Source organism: Microcaecilia unicolor, chromosome 6, assembly GCF_901765095.1.
Source record: "Microcaecilia unicolor chromosome 6, aMicUni1.1, whole genome shotgun sequence".
NCBI lineage: Eukaryota > Metazoa > Chordata > Amphibia > Gymnophiona > Siphonopidae > Microcaecilia > Microcaecilia unicolor.
Genome location: NC_044036.1, coordinates 195,541,354 through 195,565,553, shown reverse-complemented (window position 1 = coordinate 195,565,553; position 24,200 = coordinate 195,541,354). Strand labels below are relative to the sequence as shown.

The window sequence follows — 24,200 nt, the reverse complement described above, 5'->3', positions numbered from 1 at the left end:
GGTAACCCTTGACTCACTGTGGAACCTTATGGCCCAAATAGCTCAATTATTATTTAAACAATCTAATTCTCTTTCACAAAAAATCAACGAGTTTGAATAAAAGGTGGTGAAAAATTCCTCTGATATAAAAATTCTAGAAAATCGGTGTGGAGAAGTAGAAAAAGAGATTTAAAAAGTTGGAAACATATCTCTAACCTAAGAAATAAGGGAGAGATATATGATAATTACATGCGTAGACACAATTTAAGATTTGTGAATTTTCCAAGGATAAAGTTGATTAACCCATTAGATATGTTAAAAAGATACCTGAAAGAAATACTTGAAGTTCCAGAAACTAATTTCCCCCCGTTTTCCTTATCATATTATATTCCACAAAATGAGGAAATAATGAAACAACAACAACAAACACCTTTGGATGTAACTGAATTTCTGGAGACATCTGAGACGGAACAGGCAACGGCCGCCACTTTGGTGGCGGCTGTAGTTCTGTTGCCGGATAAACAATGGCTTTTTAGGCTCTATTTTCGTAATAGAGAAAAACTTTTTTGGGTCATAAAGTTTTGTTGTTTCCAGATTTATCAAGGGAGACCCAAAAGAAGAGGAAGCAATTCCTAATATTAAAACCAGCTGTTTTGCAACTAGGAGGGACCTTCTTTCTTAAGTTTCCATGTAAATGCATAGTGAACTATAATTCACTGAAATATGTGTTCATGGACCCTGCCCATTTGACAGCTTTTGTTGCTTCTAAAAGAACTACTGGAGTATGAGAATGATATCTTTGTACCTTTTACTGCTATATGTATAATCCTTAACATAGTGATTTCCTGATTTCTCCAAATATTTAGATCTTGGAATCTCTAGATGTGGACTTCTGTGTTGATACCTAATTTTATTACCTCTTTATATTTTTCTTTTTGTTTGCTGTTCTGGCTTAATGCAATCCTAATCAAGTGTAATTCTTGAAAATGTACTTTGAAAACTTATAAATAATTAAAAAAAAACTTTTTGTGGTCAAAGAATTTGGATTTTTCCAGATGTTGCTAAAACAACACAAGACAGAAGGAAACAATTTTTGACTCTAAGAGAAGAAACAAGAGCTATAGGGGCAACATATTTATTAGCATACCCTTGTAAATGTTTAGCTAAATATATGGGCAACAAATATGTTTTCTTTGAACCGGAGCACCTTAAAACATTCTTAGAAATGAAAAAACTATCCATTAAGCCAAAGGAGTAAAAGAAGGACAACATGACTGATTATTTAAAGAATATAATGGGAATATAGGCCAGGCCATTTGCTAATATTTGTCTGATAGTTTTTTTTAATCTCCTATTATCGTAATCACCCCCTGCCATTTTTGTGATCTAAAGAATTGAAGAAATTGACTTTAAAACTTTTTCTTTAACTTGTTACCTTATTAATTTGTACTCAATATTTTTCAATGTATTACAAATACATGTTTATCGTGTAAAGATTATTAAAACAATATAAATAAAATATTTTTTTAACCTTGATGTATCACTAATCAAGACAATATCTAAGCAGTTTACAGTATTCAAAGGCACCGTCCTAAGTCTCCCTCATCACCATCTGTATAGTGCCGCCATGGCAATGATTTCCTCTAAGGAGGGGCCTGGTGCAAGGAAATTTTTTTTCATATGAGCAACAAGTTTTAAAAAACAACAATTTTTGAGCTCCAGTATTAGCAATGCATTTCTGTATATAGCACAAAAAAAAAACATTTTTGTGAGCAGCGCTCCTAAAATGTATGAGCAATCACTCATGTGCTCCATTTAGAAGGGAACATTGTGCCATGGTTAAAGGGATTTTCAGCAGCACTATCTGGATAGAGTCACTGAAAATCTCACAGATTTATGTTTGTTTAGCAGTGTGTCCCAGTTTGCTTCACGTACGAAGTGGTCCTGTATAACAATGTTCATATGGTAGGATAGGTCAGAGGTTGATACATGAAAAATTAGAAATTAAAGATATACTGTTGTGCTTTCTAATGACCATTTTCAAACCATAAACAGCAGTTCTATACTGTTAATAGTCTGATGTTATAGATTGTGATTGAGGGATTTCCCATTTTCTACACTGGAAATGTCAGATTTTGTGTTCCATGGTGCAGAGTTTCGTTTGAATGAAAACAAATGTCTTTGAAATTTCAGATAGCAGTATTTTGAGTTGAACATTTTTAATGAAAATTCTTTCAGATTTGAATGCATTGAGCTTTTTTTTTTTTTTACTAAAATTCAGCTAAACCTTTCCACCCTTTGTTTTCTCCCTGCTGCATTGTGTTCCTTTTGTACTAGGTGCAAGTTCTGGGAGTTGGGCTGGCAGTACATGAGAAGTGCGTACATCCAGAAATGCGTCCCCTACATAAGAAACTTGTTGATCAGTTCCATATGATGCGCTTCAGCCTATATCACGTAAGCTTTACATCTCTTCCCACACACACGTCTGTGATAAATGTTGTAGTATATGAGTGGTATCTTAAGTCCTTGTACTGCAGCATCTATTCTGTTGGTTCGGTAAACTGAAAGGCTCCAGTTTTCAATTCGCATATTACTCACACCCTCACTCAAAATCTTTTTCCAGAGAGACAAGATACCAATGGGTAATCTCACTGATGGTCAGAAAATCATTCAAATATTTACAGTTGAATAAGTTTTGTGTATAAAGTTGGTATTGTGAGCACCAGCTGGCTTGATTCTGATTGTGAGAGAACAGGAAAATCAAATTCATTCAGTTCCAAATGCTATTAAACCAGAATAGCTTGTTGACTTCATCTGAAATCAGATAGATGATGGGGCCATGTCTAAAACTTAGAAAAACTGAGCATACAGTGGGGGAAATAAGTATTTGATCCCTTGCTGATTTTGTAAGTTTGCCCACTGACAAAGACATGAGCAGCCCATAATTGAAGGGTAGGTTATTGGTAACAGTGAGAGATAGCACATCACAAATTAAATCCGGAAAATCACATTGTGGAAAGTATATGAATTTATTTGCATTCTGCAGAGGGAAATAAGTATTTGATCCCCCACCAACCAGTAAGAGATCTGGCCCCTACAGACCAGGTAGATGCTCCAAATCAACTCGTTACCTGCATGACAGACAGCTGTCGGCAATGGTCACCTGTATGAAAGACACCTGTCCACAGACTCAGTGAATCAGTCAGACTCTAACCTCTACAAAATGGCCAAGAGCAAGGAGCTGTCTAAGGATGTCAGGGACAAGATCATACACCTGCACAAGGCTGGAATGGGCTACAAAACCATCAGTAAGACGCTGGGCGAGAAGGAGACAACTGTTGGTGCCATAGTAAGAAAATGGAAGAAGTACAAAATGACTGTCAATCGACAAAGATCTGGGGCTCCACGCAAAATCTCACCTCGTGGGATATCCTTGATCATGAGGAAGGTTAGAAATCAGCCTACAACTACAAGGGGGGAACTTGTCAATGATCTCAAGGCAGCTGGGACCACTGTCACCACGAAAACCATTGGTAACACATTACGACATAACGGATTGCAATCCTGCAGTGCCCGCAAGGTCCCCCTGCTCCGGAAGGCACATGTGACGGCCCGTCTGAAGTTTGCCAGTGAACACCTGGATGATGCCGAGAGTGATTGGGAGAAGGTGCTGTGGTCAGATGAGACAAAAATTGAGCTCTTTGGCATGAACTCAACTCGCCGTGTTTGGAGGAAGAGAAATGCTGCCTATGACCCAAAGAACACCGTCCCCACTGTCAAGCATGGAGGCGGAAATGTTATGTTTTGGGGGTGTTTCTCTGCTAAGGGCACAGGACTACTTCACCGCATCAATGGGAGAATGGATGGGGCCATGTACCGTACAATTCTGAGTGACAACCTCCTTCCCTCCGCCAGGGCCTTAAAAATGAGTCGTGGCTGGGTCTTCCAGCACGACAATGACCCAAAACATACAGCCAAGGCAACAAAGGAGTGGCTCAGGAAGAAGCACATTAGGGTCATGGAGTGGCCTAGCCAGTCACCAGACCTTAATCCCATTGAAAACTTATGGAGGGAGCTGAAGCTGCGAGTTGCCAAGCGACAGCCCAGAACTCTTAATGATTTAGAGATGATCTGCAAAGAGGAGTGGACCAAAATTCCTCCTGACGTGTGCAAACCTCATCATCAACTACAGAAGACGTCTGACCGCTGTGCTTGCCAACAAGGGTTTTGCCACCAAGTATTAGGTCTTGTTTGCCAGAGGGATCAAATACTTATTTCCCTCTGCAGAATGCAAATAAATTCATATACTTTCCACAATGTGATTTTCCGGATTTAATTTGTGATGTGCTATCTCTCACTGTTACCAATAACCTACCCTTCAATTATGGGCTGCTCATGTCTTTGTCAGTGGGCAAACTTACAAAATCAGCAAGGGATCAAATACTTATTTCCCCCACTGTATATAATTATTTAACCTTAGTGAATAGCAACCTGATTCATAGGAAGAAAAAGATTTCACTAGCAAGTTTCTGTCATTTCACAGTGAGCCAAAAAATCAGAATCAGTCCAACAGTAACAAAACCCTAAAAACTGAGGGGTCAGAATAGATTATGGGTTCTATCAAGCCTAGAAAAGGTAATTACCTGGCTTCAAACTAGAAGTAAGATGTTCAAGATGTCCCCATTTTTACAGCAATATTAGGAAAAAATCTATGGTTTTGACTATGCTGTTCGTCACTAAGTGGGAGTGAAAAGCAGATTACATTTTCAGTAATAAATCAGGCCAAGGGCATCTGACCTTGTAGAAACATGACAGCAGATAAAGCGAAGTTACTTACCTGTAGCAGGTATTCTCCGAGGACAGCAGGCTGATTGTTCTCACATATGGGTGACGTCCAACAGCAGCCCCAGGAACGGAATCTTCCTAGCAACAAAGTTTGCAGAGCCCTCGCGCATATGCGCGACCGTCTTCCCGCCTGAAGACAAGGGAAGAGACAACTCCAAAGGGGAGGTGGGTGGGTTGGTGAGAACAATCAGCCTGCTGTCCTCGGAGAATACCTGCTACAGGTAAGTAACTTTGCTTTCTCCGAGGACAAGCAGGCTACTTGTTCTCACATATGGGTATCCCTAGCCCCCAGGCTCACTCAAAACAACAAACAGGGTCAATTGGGCCTCGCAACGGCGAGGACATAACATAGATTGACCTAAAAAATAACAACTCACTGAGAGTGCAGCCTGGAACAGAACAAAATGGGCTGGGTTGAGTTGGATTGTAGACCCCAAACAGGATCTACAGCACCGACTGCCCGAACCGACTGTCGCGTCGGATATCCTGCTGAAGGCAGTAATGAGATGTGAATGTGTGGACAGATGACCACGTCGCAGCCTTGCAAAGCTCTTCAATAGTGGCTGGCTTCAAGTGAGCCACTGACGACCCTCAAGAATCAGCCCAGCTTGGGCGTAAGTGAAGGATATGCAGTCTACTAGCTAACTTGAAATGGTGCGTTTCCCAACAGCTACTCCCCTTCTGTTGGCATCAAAAGAAACAAACATTTGGGCGGACTGTCTGAATGGGCTTGTCCGCTCCAGATAGAAGGCCAATGCTCGCTTGCAGTCCAATGTGTGCAACTGACGTTCAGCAGGGTGGGTATGAAGACAGGGAAAAAAGTTGGCAAGACAATTGACTGGTTCAGCTGGAACTCTGACACCACCTTGGGCAAGAACTTAGGGTGAGTGCGGAGGACTACTCTGTTATGATGAAATTTAGTATATGGAGCATGGGCTACCAAGGCTTGGAGCTCACTGACTCTACGAGCTGAAGTAACAGCCACAAAGAAAATGACCTTCCAGGTCAAGTACTTCAGATGGCAGGAATACAGTGACTCAAAAGGAGGTTTCATCAGCTGGGTGAGAATGAAATTGAGATCCCATGACCTTGGTGGAGGTTTGACAGAGGGCTTTGAGAAAAGAAAACCTCTCATGAAGCGAACGACTAAAGGCTGTCCAGAGATAGGCTTACCTTCTACATGATAATGATAAGCACTAATTGCACTAAGATGAACACTTACGGAGTTGGTCTTAAGACCAGACTCAGACAAGTGCAGAAGGTATTCAAGCAGGGTCTGTGTAGGACAAGAGCGAGGGTCTAAGGCCTTGCAGTCACACCAGACGACAAACCTCTTCCATTTAAAAGAGTAACTCTTTTTAGTAGAATCTTTCCTGGAAGCAAGCAAGACACGGGAGACACCCTCCGACAGACCAAAGGAGGCAAAGTCTACACTCTCAACATCCAGGCCGTGAGAGCCAGAGACTGGAGGTTGGGATGCAGAAGCACCCCCTCATTCTGAGTGATGAGGGTTGGAAAACACTCCAATCTCCACGGTTCTTCGGAGGACAACTCCAGAAGAAGAGGGAACCAGATCTGGCGTGGCCAGAAGGGCACAATCAGAATCATGTTCCCGTAATCCTGCTTGAGTTTCAGCAAAGTCTTCCCCACCAAAGGTATGGGAGGATACGCATACAGGAGACCCTTCCCCCAATAAAGGAGAAAGGCATCCGATGCTAGCCTATCGTGGGCCTGAAGTCTGGAACAGAACTGAGGGACCTTGTGATTAGTCTGAGCAGCAAAGAGATCGACCAAGGGGGTGCCCCACGCTTGAAAGATCTGATGTACCACTCTTGAGAGACCACTCGTGAGGTTGCATTATCCTGCTCAACCTGTCAGCCAGACTGTTGTTTACGCCTGCCAGATACGTGGCTTGGAGAAACATGCCGTGACGGCGAGCCCAAAGCCACATCTGGACGGCTTCCTGACACAGGGGGTGAGATCCGGTGCCCCCCTGCTTGTTGATGTAATACATGGCCACCTGATTGTCTGTCTAAATTTGAAAAATTTGATTGGACAGCCAATCTCTGAAAGCCTTCAGAGCGTTCCAGACTGCTCGCAACTCCAGGAGATTGATCTGAAAACCGGTTTCCTGGAGGGACCAACGTCCTTGAGTGTGAAGTCCATCGACATGGGCTCCCCACTCGAGGAGAGATGCGTCCGTAGTCAGCACTTTTTGAGGCTGAGGAATTTGAAAGGGATGTCCCAAGGTCAAATTGGATCGAATTGTCCACCAATGTAGGGATTTGAGAAACCCCGTGGACAACTGGATCGCGTCCTCTAGATCCCCAGCAGCCTGAAACCACTGGGAAGCTAGGGTCCATTGAGCTGATCTCATGTGAAGACGGGCCATGGGAGTCACATGAACTGTGGAGGCCATGTGGCCGAGCAATCTCAACATCTGCCGAGCTGTGATCTGCTGAGATGCTCAGACCCAGGAAACAAGAGCCAGAAGGTTGTCTGCCCTCGCCTCGGGGAGGTAGGCATGAGCAGTCTGGGAATCCAGCAGAGCTCCTATGAATTCTAGTCTTTGAACTGCAAGAAGGTGGGACTTTGGATAATTTATCACAAACCCTAGTAGCTCCAGGAGTTGAATAGTCATCTGCATGGACTGTAGAGCTCCTGCCTGCGAGGTGTTCTTCACCAGCCAGTCATCGAGATAAGGGAACACATGCACTCCCAATCTGAGCAGCGACGCCGCTACCACCGCCAGGCATTTTGTAAACACCCTGGACGCAGAGGCGAGACCAAAGGGCAGCACACAATACTGAAAGTGCTGCGTTCCCAGACGGAATCGAAGATACTGCCTGTGAGCTGGCAGTATAGGGATGTGTGTATAAGCATCCTTTAAGTCCAGAGAGCATAACCAATCGTTTTCCTGAATCATGGGAAGAAGGGTGCCCAGGGAAAGCATCATGAACTTTTCTCGGACCAGATATTTGTTCAGGGCCCTTAGGTCTAGGATGGGACGCATCCCCCCTGTTTTCTTTTGCACAAGAAAGTACCTGGAATAGAACCCCAGCCCTTCCTGCCCCGGTGGTACGGGCTCAACTGCATTGACGCTGAGAAGGGTGGAGAGTTCCTCTGCAAGTACCTGCCTGTGCTGGGAGCTGAAAGACTGAGCTCCCGGAGGGCAATTTGGAGGTTTTGATATCAAATTGAGGGAGTATCCCAGCCGGACTATTTGTAGAACCCACCGGTTGGAGGTTACAAGAGGCCACCTTTTGGTGAAAAAGTTTTAACTTCCCCCCAACCGGTAGATCATCTGGCATGGACACGTTTATGTTGGCTATGCTCGCCTGGAACCAGTCAAAAGCCCGTCCCTTGCTTTTGCTGGGGAGCTGCAGGGGCCTGTTGAGGCGCATGCTGTTGACGTAAATGAGCATGCTGGGGCTTAGCCTGAGCAGGCTGGCGAGAAGTTGGATTGTACCTATGCCTATTAGAAGCATAGAGAACATTCCTCCTTTCCCCATAAAAACGTCTACCTGATTAGGTAGATGCTGAAGGCGTCCGGTGGGAGAGTTTGTCGAATGCGGTGTCCCGCTGGTGGAGCTGCTCGACCACTTGTTTGACCTTCTCACCGAAAATGTAACCCCCCCCCCAGCAAGGAGCATCCGCAATCCGCTGCTGGACTCGATTCTCCAGGTCAGAGGCACGAGAGTCTGCGCATCACTATCCCTTGAGCAGCAGCCCTGGATGCAACATCAAAAGTGTCGTAGGCACCCCTGAATAGGAATTTCCTACACACCTTCAGCTGCCTGACCACCTCCTGAAAAGGCTTGGCCTGCTCCGACAGGAGCTTATCAACCAAGTCCGCCAGCTGCCGCACATTGTTCCGCAAGTGGATGCTCGTGTAGAGCTGGTAGGACTGAATCTTGGACACGAGCATAGCAGAATGATAGGCCTTCCTCCCAAAAGAGTCTAGGGTTCTCGACTCGCACCCCAGGGGCACCGAGGCGTAATCCCGAGAACTCCTGGCTTTCTTGAGAGCAGAATCCACAACACCAGAGTCATGAGGCAACTGGGTCTTCATCAACTCTGGGTCCCCATGGATCTTATACTGGGACTCAATCTGTTTTGGAATGTGGGGATTAGATAAGGGTTTCGCCCAGTTCGTCAGCAATGTCTGTTTAAAGACTTTATGCAGGGGAACAGTGGACGATTCCTTAGGTGGCGAAGGATAGTCCAGGACCTTGAACATCTCAGCCCTGGGCTCATCCTCAGTAACCACTGGGAAGGGAATGGCCATAGACATTTCTCGTACAAAAGAGGAGAAGGACAAGGAGGAGAAAGCTTCCTCTCTGGTGAAGGAGTGGGATCAGAGGGAAGACCACAAGACTCCTCGTCAGAGAAATATCTGGGGTTTTCCTCTGCTTCCCACGAGTCCTTCCCCTGGACACCAGCTCCCTGACTGCAGTCCGAATCCGAGCCCGTCTCAACGCCGAGGCACTAAGTCCTCAATGGCGGGGTTGAGAAGAAGACTTCCGCACCGGCGGCAATGAAGCTCCCTCCATCGACGACGCCGGGGAGTCAACTCGGGTGGTCGCCAAAGCAGATATCGCAAGCGGCACCGGCACCGACACAAGCGAAGCTGATACCACACGTGGCACCGGCATCGGAGACCTCACCACGGGTGGAGAGCCAGCCGCTGCATCCACCATCGGTACCGGCGGCGCAAGCACCCCCGGTACCGAAGCTGACGATCGCAGCAGCCCTTCCATGATCGCAGGAAGAATGGCTCGGAGGCGCTCATCAAGAGCATCTGTCAAGAGAAGCTGAGAGGCCAGTGCAGGAGACAATGCCAGAACCTGCCTGGGGTGGGGAGGCGGTACCAGGCTGTCCGAGGAGAAGCGCATCGACACCTCCTGGATAGAGGGGGAGAGGTCCTCTCAGCGTCGACGCTTAGTGGGTGCCGAATCCTTCGGCGCCCCGGAGCTCTCGGTACCGTGGCAGGAAGGCGACCGATGGCGATGCTTCTTCACCTTCGCTCAAAGCATGTCACCAGAAGCCCCCGGTACCAATGAGGAGGACATGGAATCCACACACCTCCTCGGGGACGGGTCCGAAAGAGGACGATCGCGATGACCCTGTACCGCAGGAGCCCTCAAGGCAGGTGGAGACCCACTCGATGGCTCACTGCTACCAGCATGGGGGGCCCTATGGACAGCCATCACCTGCGCTCCCGACGTCGATGCACTCTCCGACGCCGACATCGATACCGCCGTCGATGACCTCGGTATCGCTACCGACGTCGACGTTGAAGAACCGGACAGGGTTCCGAACAGCTGGTTCCACTGAGCCAATCTCGCCGCCTGGGTCCTCTTTTTGAGTTGAAGACACAAAGTGCAGGCCGTTGGGACGATGACCAGCCCCCAGACACTGAAGACACGAAACGTGCGGATCAGTGAGCGAGATCGTCCGGTTGCACCGTGTGCACTTCTTGAAGCCGCTGGCAGGCTTCGAGGACATGGGCGGAAAAATCGCGTCGGTGAAATCAAAACTCGCGATGATGCCAAAAAAAGGCACCAAAACCAGGGAAAACCCCCGTATGGGCGGCCAAAAGGGCCACACATGAAAGCGAAAGGAAACTTAGAGGCCAAACACTAAGCGGTAAAGGAAATCTTTTCTTTCTTTTTTTTAAACTAAACAAGAAACAAACTCGACGGAAAAATCCCGAAGAGCAAAAGCGAGAAGGCAAACAGCAAAAGCAAGCTATGAGGGCTCTTTTTGGGGCGCAAAGCAGCAAAAAAACAGCCACCCTGACCGTGGAAAAAAAGAGACTGAGGCACGTTCGCACTTCAGGCGGGAAGACGGTCGCGCATACGTGCGAGGGCTCTGCAAACTTTGTTGCTAGGAAGATTCCGTTCCTGGTGCTGCCGTTGGACGTCACCCATATGTGAGAACAAGCAGCCTGCTTGTCCTCGGAGAAAGGCCAAATGACCCATCCAGTCTGCCCATCCTCTGCAACCCCCAATTCTACCTGTTCCTAAGCAATCCCACATACTTATCCCATGCCTTTTTAAATTCTGGAACAGTCCTCGACTCCACCACCTCCACCGGGAGGCCATTCCATGCCTCCACCACCCTTTCTGTGAAATAATACTTCCTTAGGTTACTCCTAAACCTATTCCCTCTTAACTTTGTTGTATGCCCCCTCATTCCAGAGCTCTCCTTCATTTAAAAAAGGCTATCTTCCTGTACATAAATGCCCTTGAGATATTTAAACGTTTCTATCATGTCTCCTCTCTCCCTCCTCTCTTCCAGCGTATACATGTTGAGGTTCATAAGCCTGTCCCTATAATTTTTGCATTAAAGACCGTTTACTAATTTCGTAGCCGCCCTCTGGACCGACTCCATCCTGTTTATATCTTTCCGTAGGTGCGGTCTCCAGAACTGCACGCAGTACTCCAAATGGGGCCTCACCAAATGGGGGGGTGAACCTTCAGCTATGTGCCCCCGCATCCAAAGCAACTCACCTCTTACTCCAGAAATTCCTCTTGCCTACTCCTGAAGTATCCAGCATCTCCCTTCCCATACCTTGCAACATAGTTTATTGAAACTTGCTATACCATCAAACCTACCTGGCAAATCTAGGCAGTTCACAATAAATCGAAGTTCATCAGGAAACAGAATGGAACTACAATATTTGATAGGAAAGAATCACAAACATACTATAAATCAAGCATATATCAGAGAGAAGAAGGAGGAAGTGAGGGGATGGAAGATGAGAGAGCAAGGGCAGGGGAAGAGGAGCAGAGAGGGGAAGGGGCACATAGGCAGGGGAGTGGAGAAACAGCATCATCCCCAAGCAGCTATACACTAGATGAATCAAAGGCCTGGGTGAAAAGCCAGGCCTTTAAACCCACTTTAAAAGTCTTAAATGAGAGGTCCATGAGAATATGCAAAGGGAGTGAATTCCACTAAGACAGGGCTGCAAAATAGAAGGCACAGTGTCTAGTGGGTTCTAATTGTGCAAACTTAGGGGCTGCAGGACCAGACAGTGGTTGTTTGGTGAACGGAGAAGATGAGCTGGTGAATACAGGATGGTAAGAGAGGACAGATATTGTGGCAGGCCGAGCCTATGGGCTTTAAAGGTAAGCGTCAATAATCCTATATAATAATTTGCACCTCCAACATTCTACGTCTGGATGCCTGGGTTCGTAACATCTATTCCCACTCATTGCCCCACCCTCGCGTCAAAATGTAATGATGTCAGAGGGCGGAACAATGAGGGGGAAGGGAACGCTGGAGGCGAGATGATGTCAGGAGGAGAGAATTGCAGGACATCGAGGGGACAGTCATAGGCGCCCCGTATAAGAGGCTTGGGGAGGCTAAGCCTCCCCAGCCCAACCGTGACCTTCCCTTGGCTGCTGCCCCCCCAGCTGCGCCAGGCAGCTGTCGGACGGTCCCTCCGCTCCTTCCCGCCCTCAGCTCCCCGATCGACAGCCCTCCTCTCCATTCCTCCCCCCTTGCGCGTGTTTAACCCTTTTACTTTCAGGCGCAGCGATGGCAGTGAAGAGGACTACACAGTGGGCTCACCTCCAGCTTCTCCTTTCCCTCACACAGTGTCCTGCCTTCTGCGATGATGCATTTCCTGTTTCCGTGAGGACGAGACACTGTGTGAAGGAAGGGAGAAGCTGTGCTGTCCTCTTCACTGCCATTGCTACGCCTGAAAGTAAAAAGGTTAAACGCACGGGGAAGGAACGGAGAGGAGGGCAGGGAGAATTGCTGGACATGGATGGGAGGGCAGGGGGAGAGAAGAGATGGCTGGAATTGGAGAGGAGGGTAGGGGGAGAAGAGATCGCTGGATAGGAGGAGAGGGCAGAGGGGGAGAGGAGAATTGGTAGACATGGATGGATGGCGAGGAGGGCAGGGGAAAGAGGAGAATTTCTGGACATGGATGGAGAGAGCAGTAGAGAGAGTAAATTTGCTGGATATGGATGGATGGAGGAGAGGGCAGGGGAGAATGGAGAGTTGCTGGACATGGATGGATGGAGGAAAGGGCAGGGGAGAATGGAGAGTTGCTGGACATGGATGGAGGGGAGGGCAGGGGAGAGAGGAGAATTGCTGGACATGGATGGATGAATGGGGGCAGGGGAGAGAGGAAATTTGTGGGATATGGGTGGATGGAAGAGAGGGCAGGGGAGAATGGAGTGTTCCTGGAGATGGATGGAGGGGAGGGCAGGGGAGAGAGGAGAATTGCTGAACATGGATGGATGAATGGAGGGGGCAGAGGAGAGAGGAAATTTGCTGGATATGGGTGGATGGAGGAGAGGGCATGGGAGCATGGAGAGTTGCTGGACATGGATGGAGGGAAGTCAGGAAGGAGATGCATATGGATGGAGGGGAGGGAAGAAAGGAGAAATGCTGGACATGGATTGAGGGGAGGGAAGAGAGGAGAAATGCTGGACATGGATGGAGTCTGCATACTCTTTATCTTTTAAAAAATACTATAATAAAAATCACAAAAAAAAGAAAGATTAAAACAAAAAATTACATAGATAAAACAATCCGTATCTCATACCCCTGGAGCATATTACTCATTATACACCCTTCCCAATTATTACTTATCATGACAGAACATTTCTTCTAACGGTTCCCTTAAAAACATAATCGCCATTACATGATAACCTTGCTAGCACCCGTTTCATTTGTGTGAGAAAACTGTTGTCAATGCTGCTATCTGTTTAGTTTACATCTGTTATTAGGCCTACTTTCCTTTATACACAGGTATGAAGTTAGGTGCGAGCACTTAAACTAGCCATGGATCTTGCTCCTAACTCCCGGAGATATGCGTGAAACTTTGTATTCTATAAGTTCTACACATACGTGGGAGTCTTTCCATGCTCTGTCTATGACCATGTGTATATCTACCTGTTAAATACAGAATATTTACAGAATAGTGTTTAGGGTTTCGGCATTTGCACATGAATGTGCCAGTATTCTAAATATCAGCCTACCTTATAGAATAACCCCTATAGAGCTTAATTTTATAAAGTCATTTTGCACATATATACCCTTATAAAATTGCCCCACATGTAAAAATATGCACAGTGACTAACTGTACATACTTGTACACATGTTAGGTGGAGTCATGATTTACATTTTTATTTCATTTAGAAATTTATAGCCCACACTATCTACCATTCACACATACATTTACACCTGCTCTCGAGTAATTGTAAATTGTTTTACCCACAATTCTGCTAGTATTTTATAAGTATATAAGTAATGCCACACTGGGAAAAGACCAAGGGTCCTTCGAGCCCAGCATCCTATCCACGACAGCGGCCAATCCAGGCCAAGAGCACCTGGCGAGCTTCCCAAACGTAAAAATATTCTATACATGTTATTCCTGGAATTGTGGATTTTTCCCAAGTCCATTTAGTAGTGGTTTATGAACTTGTTCTTTAGGAAACCGTCTAACCCCTTTTTAAACTCTGCTAAACTAACTGCCTTCACCACGTTCTCCGGCAACGAATTCCAGAGTTTAATTATGCGTTGGGTGAAGAAAATTTTTCTCCTATTTGTTTTAAATTTACTGTAGTTTCATCACATGCCCCCTAGTCCTAGTATTTTTGGAAAGCGTGAACAGACGCTTCACATCCACCTGTTCCACTCCACTCATTATTGTATATACCTCTATCATGTCGCCCCTCAGCCGTCTCTTCTCCAAGCTGAAAAGCCCTAGCCTCCTTAGTCTTTCTTCATAGGGAAGTCGTCCCATCCCCGCTATCATTTTAGTCGCCCTTCGCTGCACCTTTTCCAATTCTACTATATCTTTCTTGAGATGCGGCGACCAGAATTGAACACAATACTCAAGGTGCGGTCGCACCATGGAGTGATACAACGGCATTATAACATCCTCACACCTGTTTTCCATACCTTTCCTAATAATACCCAACATTCTATTCGCTTTCCTAGCTTCAGCAGCACACTGAGCAGAAGTTTTCAGTGTATTAATGATGACACCCAGATCCCTTTCTTGGTCCGTAACTCCTAACGTGGAACCTTGCATGACGTAGCTATAATTCGGGTTCTTTTTTCCCACATGCATCACCTTGCACTTGCTCACATTAAACATCATCTGCCATTTAGCCGCCCAGTCTCCCAGTCTCGTAACTTCTGTAATTTTTCACAATCCTGTAACGATGTAACGACTTTGAATAACTTTGTGTCATCAGCAAATTTAATTACCTCACTAGTTACTCCCATTTCTAAATCACTTATAAATATATTAAAAAGCAGCGGTCCTAGCACAGACCCCTGAGGAACCCCACTAACTACCTTTCTGCATTGTGAATACTGCCCATTTAACCCCACTCTCTGTTTCCTATCCTTCAACCAGTTTTTAATCCACAATAGGACATTTCCTCCTATCCCATGACCCCCCCCCCCCCCCCTCAATTTCCTCTGTAGCCTTTCATGAGGTACCTTGTCAAACGCCTTTTGAAAATCCAGATACATAATATCAACCGGCTCCCCTTTGTCCACATGTTTTGAAAGCAGTTATTTATTTTATTTATGTTACATTTGTACCCCGCGCTTTCCCACTCATGGCAGGTTCAATGCGGCTTACATGGGGCAATGGAGGATTAAGTGACTTGCCCAGAGTCACAAGGAGCTGCCTGTGCCTGAAGTGGGAATCGAACTCAGTTCCCCAGGACCAAAGTCCACCACCCTACAAAGTTCCATAGATTACTATGGGGCTCATTTTTGAAAGAGAAAAAGTCCAAAAAGTTTCATAAAACGCCATTTGGACAGACTTCTTCTCAAAACGTACCAGTGACTTCACAGTGAGAATCCTGAAAGGTAACTTTAAAACCATACAAGAACGCAAGACCTTTGAAGTCAGAATGATTGAATATTTTAACACCCAACAGAAAGGACTTAACAAGGATCTGGGGTTCCTAGCCCATTATAAACCATAAAGCTGTATGTCTCTGTTGATCACCCTCCCCTCACCTATCCACACCCATCCTGTTAGAATATCAATGATATGTTTTGATGTCCCCATGCATACTTCCTACCCACCCCCCTCCTCCCACCCTGTCAGACTGTCATAGTAATGCTTGAATGTTTTCACTTATATACACTGTCAGCTAGCACATTTGCTTATTTCCGATCTGAGGAAGAAGGGCAACCTTCGAAAGCTAATCAAGAAATGTATTAAGTTATGTCCAATAAAAAAGGTATCATCTTATTTTCTTTTCCATGTTTTATTTTGTTTGATTTCTATTGATAATCTCAAAACGTCGAAATCGGTATTTTCAAGACCTGTTTTGCAGATGTTTATCTATACATTTTGTTTGCAGTGCATCCAGATCACAAGGGGGGGTGTCAGGGGCATTTAAGGCAGGATTAGGGCATGCCTAGCACTTGGACATTTTACAGCCATAATGGAAGAAAATCAAAATGTCTAGGATGAAAACTTCAATGTTTTGGTCTAGACCTGTTTTTCTAACATATAAAACACAAAAAGGTGCTCTAAATGACCAGATGACCACCGGAGTAATTCAAGGGTGACCTCCCCCTTACTCCCCACGTGGTCATTGACCCCCCCTCCCATCCCACCCCCCAAAATTTATTTTATTTATTTATTTATTTGTAGTATTTGTATCCCACATTTTCCCACCAATTTGCAGGCTCAATGTGGCTTACATTTGCCATAACGGCGATTGCTATTTCCGGGTAATAGAATTACAAATGGTATTGCATTAAGGTGCATACATAAATGGTAAAGAAGAATACATTATGGTATTGCATATAGGTTACTGAGTGATAGATTGGATTGTAACATAAGTTAGGTCATCGACTATAGAGAAATCATTTTTGACATAAGGATTAAAGTGGTAGTGCTTGTTCTTTAATAGCAATGAGGTTAGTCAGTCAAGTGATAAGTGTTCGGTTTTGTCTAGTTCATGTTCAGTCTTATTATTTAGTATTTAGAATGGATGTTTATGGTATGCCTTCTTGAACAGGCTAGTTTTCAGTAGCCTTCGGAAGATAGTTAGGTCTTGTGTTGTTTTTATGGACTTCGGTAGTGCGTTCCATAGTTGCGTGCATATGTAGGAGAAACTGGTTGCGTATGTGGATTTGTATTTTAGGCCTTTACAGTTGGGGTAGTGGAGATTGAGGAATGTGCGTGCTGATCTTTTTGCGTTCCTAGTAGGCAGGTCTATGAGGTCTGACATATAGGTTGGGGCTTCCCCGTGAATGATTTTGTGGACCAGGGTACAATCTTTGAACTCAATTTGTTCTTTTACTGGGAGCCAATGTAGTTTTTCTCTTAGGGGTTTGGCACTTTCGTATTTCGCTTTCCCAAATATGAGTCTGGCTGCTGTGTTTTGAGCGGTTTGAAGCTTCTTAATGATTTGTTCTTTGCATCCGGCATGTATGGCATTGCAGTAGTCTAGATGGCTCAGCACCATTGACTGTACCAGGCTGCGGAATATTTCCCTTGGGAAGAAAGATTTGATCCTTTTAAGTTTCCACATTGAGTGGAACATTTTCTTTGCTGTATTTTTCGCATGGCCTTCGAGTGTGAGATTTCGGTCAATTGTGACTCCCAGAATTTTCAGACTGTCAGAGACTGGAAGGGTGTAATCTGGGGTGTTTATGGTATTGGGTTTGTTTGTGTTATATTGTGAGGATAGATTGAGACTGTCACGTCTGTGGTCGTGACCACCCTCAGACTTACCCTATTTCTGGGAATCAGTGTCTGTGCTGGTTTCTGTCTACTTCTGAGTTGGCTCTGTTTCTGTCTCTGGGTGCTGGCCACTTCCAGCATGGCGCTGATTGCCTCAGTATACTGCACCTGTGTGGGTTTAACCTCTCTGTGCTTCAGTATACTGTTCCTGAGTTAGCTCTATCTTTGTCTCTGTGGGCTGGCTGCTCTAATGGCTTCACTACTCTACACTTGTGTGTATTGGGCCTCTCTGTACTTCAGTGGGCTGTTCCTGAGGTAGCTCTGTCTCAGGCTGGGTGGGCTGGCTGCTTCCAGCCTGACACTAATTACCTCAATAGACTACACCTGTGTGGGTTAGGTCTCTCTGGGCTTCTGTATGCTCCTTGCCTGTGACCTGAAGGGGTGACCTCATCTGTCAGGGCCTTCTTAAGGAACTGGTGTTCTGGTCTTCAGTGCCTTTGCATTGCCAATGCCTACGCAGTGCCTTAGGTCCCAAGGTTAGTGTGCTGTTTGCACAGTTAGCTTTCCTTGTCTTTTCTTATGGGCTTCCAGCCCTTCTGCTTTGCTAGTTACTTTCACCTGTGGCCCTTGCCTTCTGGCTCAGGGTATTATTGCTCGTAGGCTTTCTGCCTAGTCTATTACTTACCTGTGGGCTTCTTGCTTTCCTGCTCTGGGTATTATTGCTCTGTGGGCTTTCAGCCCTTCTGTGTCTATTGTTCTGTGGGCTTTCAGCCCTTCTGTGCCCATTGCTCTGAGGGCCTACAGTCTATCTGTGTATATCCCTTTTATCTGTGGGCTTCCAGGCCTTCTGGCTGTATTACTGCGGCCTGGGGGTTTCCAGCCTTTCTGTTATCCCTGTGCAGTGGCTCTGCTCCCTGTCTGAGGTTGGTTAGCGGCTGATGCTGCAGCCATTTCTCTCCTTTCTGTCTGTTAGCTACTGTAGCTCCAGTCTAACCCTTCCTCTGGCAAGCATATCTGTCATTCCCATTCCCTTGAGCTTAGCTTGTATGTAGCTCCTGTATCCTGCTTCTCAAGCCTGAACCCTGCTGTAGGATGTTGTTCCTGGATTCCTTGTTGCTTGCCTCTTCAGCTCCAGCCCAGCCACTCCAGTCCTGTCTACTTCAGCCTGTTTTAGGGTTGCCTGTCTCCTGTTGGGTGGTTTTGCCTGCTGCTGCCACCTCCGTGACAGCGGCCCAAGGGCTCACATTTCCCCGAGAGACCTGACAGAGACATTGTGTCTTTTCTGCGTTTAGCTTTAGTTGGAATGCGTCCGCCCATGAGTTCATTATTTGGAGGCTGTGTTTGATTTCATTTGTGATTTCGGTTAGATCGTGTTTGAACGGGATGTATATCGTGACGTCATCTGCATAGATGTATGGGTTGAGTCCTTGGTTGGATAACGATTTGGCTAAAGGTGTCATCATTAAGTTAAAAAGGGTTGGTGAGAGCGGTGATCCTTGTGGTACTCCGCATTCAGGTTTCCATGGTGTTGACGTTTTTGATTTTGAGATCACTTGATAAGTTCTTGCTGTTAAGAAGCCTTTAAACCATCTTAGTACGTTTCCTCCAATCCCGAAGTAGTCTAAGATGTTCGAGAGTATTTGGTGGCTGACCATGTCGAACACGCTGGACATGTCAAATTGTAGGAGCAGCACATTATTTCCGGTTATTATTATTATTTATTATTATTATATTGCATTTGTATCCCACATTCCCCCACCTATTTGCAGGCTCAGTGTGGCTTACATAGATTTGTAAACATTGTTTTATCAGGGAGACAGAAATATTTGGTAGTGTGTAAAGGAAGGGAAGGGGGAAGAAGGAAGAGAATGATTGGTTAGTTATAGAAGGTGGGTTTTCATAATTGATTGGACTGATGCGGTGACTTAGTGAGGTTATATGTTCTCATTGTAGGCCTTGTTGAAGAAGAATGTTGTTAGAGATTTTCGAAAGATGGTTATTTTGTTGATTGCTTTCAAGTCTGTAGGCAATGCATTCCATAGCTGCATGCTTATGTAAGAGTAGGTAGTGGCGTGCATCTGCTTGTACTTGAGACTTTGCAGCTGGGGTAGTGTAGGTTGAGAAATTTGCGGGATGATCTTGTGGCGTTTCTGGGAGGTAGGTCCACGAGATTTAGCATGTAGACTGGGGCGTCTGCATGAATGATTTTGTGTACAATCGTGCAGATCTTGAACACAATGCGTTCCTTAAGTGGGAGCCAGTGAAGTTTCTCTCTTAGTGGTTTTGCACTTTCGTATTTAGTTTTGCCAAATATGAGTCTGGCGGCCGTGTTCTGGGCAGTTTGGAGTTTTTTGATTGTCTGTTCTTTGCACCCAGTGTACAGTGCATTGCAGTAGTCCATGACTTATTACCATTGACTCTACCAGGGTGCGGAAGATGTATCTCTGGAAGAAAGGTTTTATTCTTTTAAGTTTCCACATGGTGTAGAACATCTTTTTCGTTGTGTTTTTCATGTGGGTGTCAAGAGTGAGGTTTCGATCAATGGTGATTCCCAGAATTTTCAGGTTTTGTGAGACTGGAAGGGAGCAGTATGGTGTGATTATGTTGTTGTAGTTTTTTGTGTTATGTTGTGAGGTGAGTACGAGACATTGTGTTTTTTCTGCGTTAAGTTTTAGTTGGAATGCATCTGCCCATGTGTGCATTATTTGGAGGCTTTGGTTGATCTAATTGGTGATTTCGTTTAGATCCTGTTTGAATGGGATGTAAATCGTAATGTCATCTGCATAGATGTAGGGGTTGAGGTTTTGATTGGCTAGTAACTTGGCTAGTGGTATCATCATTAGGTTGAATAATGTTGGTGATAGAGGGGATCCTTGAGGGACTCTGCACTCAGGTGTCCATGGTGGCGATCTATCAGCATTCGTTGTTACTTGGTATGATCTTGTGGTCAGGAATCCTTTGAACCATTTGAGAACATTGCCTCCTACTCCGAAGTATTCTAGTATATGTATTAGTATGTCATGATTAACCATGTCAAAGGCACTGGACATGTCAAATTGCAGGAGTAGGATGTTGTTGCCAGTTGCAATTGCTTGTTTGAATGAGTTCATTGCAGACACTAGTACAGTTTCAGTGCTGTGATTCGTCCGAAATCCTGACTGGGACTCGTGTAGGATTGAGTGTTTATTTAGATATTCCATGAGTTGTTTCGTCACTATGCCTTCCATGAGTTTGGTCATGAGTGGAATAGATGCTACTGGTCGATAGTTGGTCAGGTCCATTGTGCTTTTTTTTAGCATCCTTCGGTAACGGAGTAAGTAAGATGTTTCCTTTATCCGTGGGAAAGAGTCCGTTTTTAAGCCTGTGGTTTATGTGGTTCGTGATGTCGGTTTTGAATTGTTTGGGTGCGGATCTTATTAGGGCATATGTCTAATTTGCATTGCGATTTGGTGTATTTTCCGACCCAGTATGAGATTTCTTTTGATGAAAGTGTATCAAAGTTGGTCCATGATCGATCTGCTGGACATTCTCCGGGATTTGGGTCTAAACATTCAAGGATGTTTGTGTGGTCCATTGTGTTAGTGGGTATCATAAGTCGGAGTTTTATGATTTTTTCATTGAAGTAGTTAGCAAGGTTGGTTGCTGATGGGGTATCTGCGTTGTTGGAGGTTACCTCAGTAGTATTTAGAAGATTGTTTACGAGTGAGAAGAGTTTATGTGTATCCATGTAGTTTGGTCCTATTTTGGTTTGTAATAGGTCCTTTTAGTTTGTCTGATCGTGTATTTGTATTTTCTTTGTAATTGTTTCCAATCTTTGTGTGTATTTTCGTCTTTTTTTCTTGCTGCATGCTCTTTCTAGTCTTCTGACTTGTGTTTTTAGTTCTTTCAGTTCTTCGTTAAACCATGGTGTTGAGTTTTTTCTATGTGAGGTTCTGGTTTGAAGTGGTGCTATGTTGTCTAGTATTATTCTGCATCTGTTATCCCAATCTTGGAGAAATTGGGGTGAGTCTGTAGGTGTTGTCCATTCGTCAGTGTAGAATTGTTGCCAGAATGTTAGTGGGTCTATTTTGCCTCTCGTAGTATATGTTTGTTGTTTTTGGTTTTGTTGTGTATTTTTTGTTCTCCAGTGGAGGGAAAGGTTTGCACTGTAGTGGTCAGACCATGGCCTGGCTGTCCATTTTGTGTCTATTAGTGTGATATTTGGTTCTGTTGAGAATTTGTGGGTGATGATGTCTAGTGTGTGTCCTTTTTTTATGGGTGGGTTGTGTGTTTGGCCAATGGAGTTCCCATAGTTGCAGGAAGTCTTTGCATTCGCGTACATTGTTTGAGTTGTTATTTTCAAGGTGAAGATTGATGTCTCCTGCTATGAGGAGGTTCTGAGTGGTTACACAAGTGTTTGATATAAAGTCCAGAAGGTGCGTTTGTGAATCTTGCCAATTGCCCGGGGGTCTGTAGAATAGGATTATGTATAGGTGATCCTATAGGTTGGGGTGGTTGATTCTGACTGAGGCTATTACAAGTTAGGGAAGAATGGACTCTGCTGTTGTTGTGGTTGTGAATTGAGATTTGTAGATTATTGCTATTCCTCCTACTCTTTTTCCTTCTCTGTCCAGTGGTTGATTTTGTATCCTGGAGGGCAGAGCTCTAGTATTATTGGATCTTTGGGGTCGTGGATCCAAGTTTCGCTGATAAGTAAGAAGTCGAGATGGTCGGTTACAATTAATTGCTTGAATTTGGTTATGAGAGCGGTTAGCACTGTTTCGGTACTATGGTTGGATCAAAATCCTGACTGTGATTCATGTAGTATTGTGAATTTGTTTAAGTAGTTGGTAAGTTGTTTGGTTACCATACTTTCCATTAGTTTGACTATCAGGGGGATGGATGCTACTGGTCGATAGTTGGTTGTGTCATTTAATTTTTTCTTTAAGTCTTTGGGTATGGGTGTAAGTAGTATATTTCCTTTGTCCTTGGGGAAAAGTCTGTGTTGTAGCATGTAATTCAAGTGTGACGTGAGGTCTGTTATGAAGCATTTGAGGGCGGACCTTATTAGATTGCTGGGGCAAATATCCAGTTTTGGAGAATTTGTTGATTGCTTGAGTGATGGTTTCTTCGGTTAGCAGATTGAAGTTATTCCAGGTTTGATCTGCTGGGTATTCATCGAGGGTTGGGTCCAGGCAATCCATGAATTTTTTGTGATTAGTGGTATTAAGTGGTAATGTGGATCGTAGTTTTATAATTTTCTCATTGAAGTATTTGGCAAGGTTGTCTGCCGATGGGGTGTCTGTGCTGGTTGTGGTAACCGGTGTGGTGTCTATTAGTTTATTCACGAGTTGGTAGAGTTTATGTGCGTCTTTGTAGTCTGGCCCTATTTTGGCTTTGTAGTATGCTCTTTTAGTTTGTCTTATTGAGTATTTGTATTTTCTTTGCAATTGTTTCCATGCATTAAGTGTCTGTTCATCTTTCATTTTCTTCCATGCTCGCTCAAGTCTCCTAACATGTGTTTTTAGTAATTTCAGTTCTTCGTTGAACCAAGATATTGAGTTTTGTCTTCGTGTAGTCCTTTTTTGTAATGGTGCAATTTTGTCTAGTATGTTCCTACATCTGTCGTCCTAGTTTAGTAGAAAGTGTTTGGAATCTGTTTGTGCTGTCCATTCATTATTGTAGATCTCTTGCCAGAATGTTACAGGGTCAATTTGGCCTCTCGTAGTGTAGGTTGTGAGTTCTTGTTTGAGGTGCGTACCTTTTTTCCGCCACTGTAGGGTGAAGTTTAGCTTATAGTGATCTGACCATGGTATCTCTGTCCATTTAGTATCTGTTAGTATAAGGTTTAGGTCTGAGGATAGTTTGTGCGTGATAAGGTCAATTGTGTGTCCTTTGACATGGGTGACTTGCATGCTAGGTCAGCTAAGGTCCCATAGCTGGAGGAAGTCCTTGCATTCACATGCATTGGTTGCATTAGGTCTTCTGGGTGTATATTTATATCCCCAATTATGATTAGGTTGACGTTAGATACACAGGTATTCGATATGAAATCCATAAAGTGTGATTGGCATTCTTGCCAATTGCTTGGTGGTCTGTAGAACAAGACAACATTTAAGTTCTCAATCAGGGCAGTATGGTTAATTCTAACTGAAGCGATTTCAAGTTTCGGTGTTATGGACTCGGCAGTTGTTGTTACAGTAAAGTGAGATCTGTAGATTAGTGCTAGACCTCCTCCTCCTCTTTTTTCTTTCCTTGTCCAGTGGGTAATTTTGTAGCCTGGGGGGCAAAGTTCCAAAATTATGGGGTCCTTATGGTCATGGTTCCAGGTTTCACTGATAATTAGTAGGTCAAGATTGTCTGTTGTGATCCAATCTGTTATAGTTATTGTTTTATTGACTACTGATCTGGCGTTTGTGTATCCCACTTGAATTTTTTGGTATAAGTCCGTATTTGGTGATGTGTGGATTTTTATTAGTTGTTCCTTTATTTAGTAGTGCCTTTATTTCCCTTCTGTTGTGGTTGTCCATGTGTTGGTGTTTTTTTGTTGTTTGACTTCTTGTCAGATTGATATGGAGTTTTATGTCCTATCAATCTTTGGTGTGTGTGTAATATGGGTATCATGTTAATTTCCGTGAGTGGAGTGGTTAGAGTAGTGGAGGAGTGGCCTAGTGGTTAGGGTGGTGGACTTTGGTCCTGGGGAACTGAA

General features: G+C 44.7%; 1 protein-coding gene across 1 annotated transcript in view; it reads left to right on the top strand.

Annotated features, from left to right (window-relative positions):
- The window catches only part of DOCK3 (dedicator of cytokinesis 3), an 873,576-nt gene that overhangs the window by 737,001 nt on the left and 112,375 nt on the right, over positions 1-24,200 (top strand). The window contains exon 45 of the mRNA XM_030206787.1: positions 2,317-2,433. Coding sequence (XP_030062647.1) covers positions 2,317-2,433 — 117 coding nt within the window. The remainder of the gene's footprint in view (positions 1-2,316; positions 2,434-24,200) is intronic.